At 39.7% G+C, this 7,858-nt stretch overlaps 1 protein-coding gene across 1 annotated transcript; it reads right to left on the bottom strand.

Moving 5' to 3' along the window:
* Nucleotides 1–6,317: 6,317 nt before the first annotated feature.
* Nucleotides 6,318–7,377, bottom strand: LOC135700212 (coatomer subunit zeta-1-like). The gene is made up of 4 exons (XM_065220691.1): nucleotides 7,272–7,377; nucleotides 6,816–7,195; nucleotides 6,655–6,745; nucleotides 6,318–6,432 (listed from the first exon to the last, which is right to left on the bottom strand). Exons 1-4 carry the CDS (start codon nucleotides 7,284–7,286, stop codon nucleotides 6,385–6,387), a joined length of 534 nt encoding a protein of 177 aa, XP_065076763.1. The 5' UTR covers nucleotides 7,287–7,377; the 3' UTR covers nucleotides 6,318–6,384.
* Nucleotides 7,378–7,858: the final 481 nt, after the last annotated feature.

Here is a 7,858-nt window from a genome sequence, read left to right as displayed (position 1 = left end):
GTTGATCGATATTACATTTTTTTTTGCTGTGTAGTATCGATAAATTGTCTATTGAAAATTGCCACTTGGCGCTACCAGTGCACAGTGGGCAAACATTGACAGAACCGCGACTAAATTGAATATCTCGGCTGCCAAACGGTTTCAGTCAACATGTTATACATATTCTCAAAGGAATAACTCTGCTGAATCTGCGTACCGAGATAGAGGGCCGGGATCAAACAAAGTTCCCGGTAAAGTAGGAAATGCCATTATCTATCAACATAATTTTACACTTTACTTAACGTATATTACTGTAAATTGATAGTACTAAGTATAGTGGTTCTCCGGATAATCATTATAAAAATGGTCCTAGATCCTTTTCGGTTTTTCTATATTGTTCAGAACCAAGAGATCAAAGCGTATTTAACTTGGAATACATATTTACCGTTACCGTTTGGCAGCCGAGATATTCAATTTATTTTCGTTTTTTTTTCAATTTTGCCCACTGTGCAGCGCTTAATGTCTAGTTTCTACTTAGCCCACTGAACCGATCGGTTTATAGAGGAAATCAGGAGATGCTAGCGCTACGTAACGGCGACGTTCCCACTTATCTTACACAAGTTTCTGGTGGAAGTTGAACGTCTGTTCTCTGTGTTAATATTGAATCCCAGCAAGGCCGGGAACGCTCAGCTAGTACTATATAAAAGTTTATTAATCCGCCACTTCTGACACGGCGTGCAACGTTCAACCACAGACAAACAGACTTAAATCTTAGAAGAAAATTCTTCAAAAAATATCGTCAAGCGAATTTTGCATGCGCACTAGTACCATAGAGGTAACTCTAAGACTAGAAGGTCCCGAAATAACGTGCTCAACTTTTTGGCTCAGCTCTGGTACTCTCTTCGGTCCCAAGCTAATCGATTCACCCCTCGAAACATAGGAAAAACCAATAACCCCTCATTTTATCTGTCAAACTTTCATAGCAAATCAAAACAAACATTGCGCAGTACTAGAATTTCGACTAGAATGGGGTACGTTAATCGTTTGCTTGGGACCAATAGGTTAGTCAAGTAGTGAGCCAATTTAAAATCGTTAGTTTCGTATTGATTGTTGCTAGTACCATCTATCATCCACATTCCCAAACAATGTTTTGCAACCGGAGCATCCCTCGTGCATGCAATTTTTTCACTAGTTGCTTTTCCCTCGTTCTGTCAACGCGACAGCTGTGTTGAATAAAAACAAAACAGATGTAAGTCAGTGATGTCGGTTCTATGAAATTTTTCCGAAGACCTATAGAATTGATTGAATTCTATAGAAATACAGATCTATAGGAAAAATTATCAGAAGCTAAGACTTTTTTTTTGGGATTTGTTTTGTTTGCTTAGCGTGCTTTTTCTTTTGCTTTTTAAACGAGGTAATCACTTATTAGTGCCCTTTCTACCACCGCTCATCACTTCAATGTGTAAGCAGAAGAAAAAAGAAATATGTATCAATCAATGATATTCATGGTGAAGTCACAGACAAACAGACATAACTCTTAGAAGAAAATTCTTCGAAAAATATCGTCAAGCGTATTTTGCATGCGTACTAGCACCATCTATCATCCACATTCCCAAGCAATGTTTTGCAACCGGAGCATTCCTCGTGCATGCAATTTTTTCACTAGTTGCTTTTCCCTCGTTCTGTCAACGTGTCAGCTGTGTTGAATAAAAACAAAACAGATGGAAGTCAGTGATGTCGATTCTACGAAATTTTCCGTAGATCTATATAATTGATTGAATTCTGCAGAAATACGGATCCGTAGGAAAAATTCACAGAAGCTCAGACTTTTTTAAGGGATTAGTTTTGTTTGTATAGTGTGCTTTTTATTTTGCTGGAAACTAATTTTTAAACGAGGTAATGCATCATTAAGTAGTGCACTGTCTACCACCGCTCATCTTTTTAACGTGTACACAGCAAAATACTATAATATGTATCAATCAATGACATTCATGGTGTAGTATTGAACATCATTTACTGGTAAAAGTTGATAGAATATTACAGTCAACCAATTGATTTATTCTCGAATTCTGTGTACATCGTACATCGTAATATTATAAAGGGAATGACTTATGTACAGCAGTTTTGATGTAATATTCAACAACTTTTGTAAGAGGTGGTATGTGTCTCCAGTGAGGTGCCTTGACCACTTATCATTTTCAAGAGCTGACATGTACTAACTAGACGTGAAAAAGATCTGGCATCACTGATACGTTCGAAATGTGGCGTCTTGCTCAATGTTTCAGTGGCGCCACCATGACAAATGCAAGCACATTCCCAACTAAAACATTATTTGCGATGATTGTGTTATGTCTGTTTGTCTGTGGTTCAACCACAGAGAACAGACGTCCAACTTCCACCAGAAACTTGTGTAAGATAAATGGAAACGTCGCCGTTACGTAGCGCTAGCATCTCCTGATTTCCTCTATAAATTTTCCACTTTCGACTAATTTGGCGCTAGTATCGAGAAATGTTGAAAATTGCCATTGTCTAGTGTAAGTTGTGCAACGCCAGCGCCATCATGTTGTCAAAGAGGGTTTTTAAGAAGGGACGTCGGCGTTGGTGGCGCTTGAATCGAATAAGAATCTTTACAAAAGTTTTCACAGAAATTTAGTTCGAGCCTCAACGTCTGTTCTCTGTGGTTCAACTGAAGGGAAGTTAAGCCTTTGATCCCGGCCCATGTGTGTTGAATGGGTGCGATATCCTACGCAGGTGTTGAAGCTGCCTTCCTGCACATTCGGTTGCCGTCAATGGAAAGGAATCGATGTCCGTCGGTGGTTTGCACTAGATTGCGGAACAGAGACCGACGTTAAATAAAGGAATGAAGAAGAAGAAGAAGTATATCGGCGCCGGTGGTGTAGTGGTAAGCTTGATTACCTCTCACCCCAGCAGGCCTGGGTTCAATCCCAGTAGGCGCCGCCGGGATGTTCTGAGGCATAACATCTCTGATCAAGGGAAGTAAAGCCGTTGATCCCCGGTTCATGAGTTGATGGGTCGATAGGTAGGGTCCAGGTGAGGGAGCTGCCTCTCTGGCGTCGGTAGCATTGGTGCTCTGTACGGAACACAAATGAAGGAAAAAAATGAGATAGTCGTCAGCAAAACCATAGGTAGGAAAACCGCTGTTGTTGAGTTCCCTCAGCAGCGTATCCGCAACAAGTTTCCACGAAAGTAGTGACAAGACTCTTGAGAGAATCCATGGACAGTCAATTTTGAAATCCTCTGCTTGGCATAGATTCGAGAGAAAATATCGGTTCTGGAGCATCTGGTAAATCCGATCGAAAGTATCCCGTGCTAACGCGCGGCTGGACTATGGCATCGAAACCCACGTTAGCAAAAGCACCCTCAATATCTAAGAAAACCACCGACAAACCGACATGAATGACCATAGCAAAACCAATAAAATTTCTGATCAAAGCACACTACTGACATCTGGCTCCGTGTTCTCGGGAATTATTTATCTAAGCGATGAACCCGCATGCAAAAGTTATGAATTGGTTCATGTCTGATCTATTCTGAACAAATTATTTTTATCTAGATCAAAATATCTTATGGTTTTGACAGTTCGGATCACTGCACATTTAAATCGGCCGTTTACGATTTTCGGGCATAGTTCAGAATTAAGTGTCATGTCGGTTTGTCGGTGAGAAAACAACCAAGCAGGAATTTTTATGAGCGAATGCTTTTTCAATATCGTATCACAGAGAACAGACGTTGAGGTTCGAACAATATTTCTGTAAAAACTTGTGTAAAGATTCCTATTCAACTTAAGCGCTACTAACGGCGACTTCCCCACTTAAGAACCCTCTTTGACAACCTGAAGGCACTGGAGTTGCACAAATTACACTAGACACTAAGTGCTGATAGCTCCAAGTGGCAATTTTCAACAGAAAATTTATCGATACTAGCGCCAAATTGGTCGAAAGTGAAAAAACTATAGAGGAAATCAGGAGATGCTAGCTCCACGTAACGTTTTAGAGAAATTTTGTTCGAGCCTCCATGTCTGTTCTCTGTGCTAGTGCTACGTAATGACGACGTTCCCACTTATCTTTAGACAAGTTTCTGGTGGAAGTTGGACGTCTGTCCTCTGTGGTTTACATGAAGTGCTATGTTTGTTAAATTAACATTTCGGATGTGATGATCGAAAATACGTTTCAATCATTTGAGGAGAAAAGAACTTAAACTTATTTGTCTGAAGCTCTTTGTTTCTTGGTACGACGAGCATTCTCCTTTCGGATTAAATTGCGCTGTTATGTCGCGATAGGATTCAGGAAAACTGCTAATGATAAGTATTTTCAATACATGTTTAAAGTACACAAATCCCTTTTGGCCGGATCGAATGAACTTAATTCTCCTCTACCAGGGGAACAGTTTAAAGAGACGTAAATAGACGGAAGCACGGAAGCAAATCCCTTCTGGAGCAACATGGGGTGTAGGTATGCCATCTGCGCCAGGAGATTTGTATGGAGTAAAGCTGTTAAGTGCCCATTGAATAGATTCAAGTGTGTGGGAAGTGTGTTTCAAATAAATTTTGCAGAATTTCTTTATCAGAAATAGTGTAGCCACTATTTGGTTTTCAATAAAACTTTGAAACTTCTTACTCCATCAACTGAGGTAATGTTTTCATAAGTTATGTCAATGACAATATCATTCAATGTTTGTTGGTCAGACTTTAATTGTGAATTTTAATAATTGACATATACAGCTATCCCCCGAAGAACGCGTTACCCACTGAGTTGCACCCACCGCTTTTTCTCGGCTTTGTTTGAACCAGTCGGTCTGATTTTTTGCTGTGAGTAGGGTCAATTGAGTAGTCACTCGCAGAAAATCAGAGCGCTTGGTTGAAAACTCACCGAGATAAAGCGGTGGGTGTAACTTAGTGGGTAACGCGTTCTTCTGGGGAAAGCTGTATATGGAACACAGACTGTTGAATGCGAATTATAAAAAAAAAACAGTAACATTCCCGTTTCTACGCCAATCGTGAATGGAACCATCCTTTGTTTTAGAACTACGTACATTGCACATTTATTAGTGTGCCGTAGTGCTAGCTGGATTTTGTAGCGCTAATAAATCTATAAAGCCTTTTTGAGTGCCTATAAACCTCTTTCGTGGAATGAAACAGTAAGATTCAGTAAGTGGTACCACCAGGGTTTTGATACGTGTGACTAATTATTTGAAACTGTTCGTCATTTTATAACAATTTCTTCTGGGAAACAGATAATTCGTAGTCGTTAACATATCTATGCCCTGGCTCAAATCAAATTCATTTAGGTAGCTCCAAGGGTCACCACGTCCTTGAAAACGTACTCGTCTTGGTTCGAGTGTTCCGCTTTGCCGTTATCAGTATGAACAGCTGGAGAGCCCAAGTGGTTCCCCTGATCACGTTCCAGCGGAAACGCTCAGCCTAAGATTCTCTTCCTCTGAGTAGTTTCACTACTTTGGTAGAGTGTAACATTTAACACGTTTACTGCTGATCAACCAGCGTCTGGCTGAAAATCTCCTTAATAAAGACAACCAACCAACCGTTTACTGCTGACTGCTAATTATGAGAAAATAAAGCCTAAGCCAGCAGACATCCAAAGAACAGAAACAGGTCCTCCTTTTTTAGCAGAAAATGCTTACACGATTCTACGGCACTTATGTTTAGAACAACTCGCTTTACCGAATTCACACCCGTACGCAGAAATCTCTATATGCGCATTAAACTCACTATAAATCTGCACTTACAATATGTATAGATGCTCAGCTCCCAGATTACATAGCCCTTCCTTGCACTTCAATTCAAGCATAAAACACACTCACTTTATTTCTTATGTAAAAAGATAGTTCTTTCCGCAGAAACAAACGAATTGAATAATTTCTAGATTGATATCTCTCTTTTCTCAACGAATGTATCAAGACTCGACCTCGTCTAACAGCACAAAGAATACTGTCCCAGGTATCATTCGAACTATCCTCTTAGTAATCAGTAGTAGTACTGTTATATCGTCTTATCGCGTACCAACGGTCTCTTTCACTCTTCAACGATCCCCACTAGCTGGGAGGGATAGGTACTTACTGTTTCTCAAGTGTTCAATACAAAATAATACCACAATCTATTCTTATCCTCTTGATCGGCGTCTAGTAATCCATTGATTACATTTGCTTATCACCATTTAGGGGAGTTTCTTCGTAATTGCAATATCATTCTTTGCGAACGCTTTAGCTCAAAAGTACCACTTAAAAATCTGTTTTTGAAACCTAGGTTTTGTATGTAATATGTTTATATTTCTGTTTTAACTAGGTACTTTAAAAGAATGCGTAAGACTAAAGAAGAATGTTAGCTTATTTAGTATCAATGGAAAAAATCCCACCGTAGTCCTACACGATTTACTTTAGCAAGGACCATTTCAATTGCTCCCTAGCCGACTGCAGGACCTGCAAAAGAAGAGAAAGTCGATAAATAAAACAAGTCGTTTTGAGATTTCGGTGTGCAAAATGAGCTTTTAATGCCGATTTTTACAAATGACCTAAGCCTACGCTGTATGCTATTATTGCAAACTGGTTTGACCATAAAACGAGCAAATACTGTTGTGCAGATATGAATTTTTTGAGGGGCTTTAAGGATCACCAAAACAGTCCATGGATTGCGTTAGTTACCTGTGCAACAGTTTGCTCCCCGATCGGGATGTCGTCGTTCCGCAGGTCCACCCGCTTTACCACCGAGGAGGGATCGGCGTCCAGGATAATTCTGTAAAATGGATATTTATTCAAACTTAGAATACCGCTCAAAAAACTCAAATCTATCAACAGCTTCTTACCCTCCATCGCAGATTTCATCGAACGCCAACATTACGACATCCAGATTCTCCAGCACCGCTCGCTTCTCGACATTCTTCTTCAGGATCATCGTGACCGTGTCGTACAAGCAGTTCAACACCGATAGCAGTATCAGTTCGTTTTCGTGCGTGCTTCCCATCACATAGAAGAACAGATCAACGTTACTCTTGTACACACAGGTCAGCCCATCCAGCATGATGATTTCCGCGTTAGCCCTATGCGTCTTGTTGAATAGATTTTTTTCGTAGACTTTCTGCTCCTTCACGGTGGGAAATACATTTTTGTCATAGTATTTAGCCAGTATCCGGTTGCCGTCGTTGTCCAGGATGCACATTCCCTTGACCGTGTACAGGGTTGGTTCCTGAAGCATAAAAAGCCGTGTCGTTACCGTCAGAAAAGTCACGTGAACTAAATTTCGTGATTGATCGATGACTTACCATTAGCGAGTCCATTGCTTAAACTTTTTATAAAACTATGAAGGCAAATAAACTAGTATTTTACGAAAAATTCAACAAATTATTTTTTCGGGATTATCGCAACTCGAACCTTTTGACGTGGATATTGGTTTGACAACGAGAGAAACGTCACTTCACTCAACACTCTCACAACGTAAGCAAAAACAAACTCAAAGGTTAAAGACTTCACACTTTGGTGTCGCTGCTGTTGCAGTAGTTTTAAAATTTAGCATGCTATAAAATATTTCACAATGGGATAAAAGTAACAAATAATGATCAGAAATACATACGGAACTGGAAATACACAGAGTTTCGTGTAACTCCAGTTTTTTTTTATAATTCAATCTGAATATTACATTGGGTCCTCAATAAAATTGATCGATGTTTTTCATCGTCTTTCTTTTTCGTTAATAACTTGGGTACATAACCGTTTCTTAAACGCTGTCCAGACTGGAGTGTTGTTATAACATGTTATAACGGTTGTCAAATAATTGCAACACAGAAACCACCATCAAAATAGCGTTATAACATGTTATAACTCTGTAGTCTGAACGTACTAGTTTTGTTTG

The sequence above is a fragment of the Ochlerotatus camptorhynchus genome, unplaced genomic scaffold (assembly GCF_037179485.1).
Source record: "Ochlerotatus camptorhynchus isolate MF236.1 unplaced genomic scaffold, CSIRO-AGI_Acam_v1.1 ptg000002l, whole genome shotgun sequence".
NCBI classification, from domain to species: Eukaryota; Metazoa; Arthropoda; class Insecta; order Diptera; family Culicidae; genus Ochlerotatus; species Ochlerotatus camptorhynchus.
The sequence above is the reverse complement of the archived record's forward strand: the minus strand, read 5'-3'. Positions and strand labels throughout refer to the sequence as shown.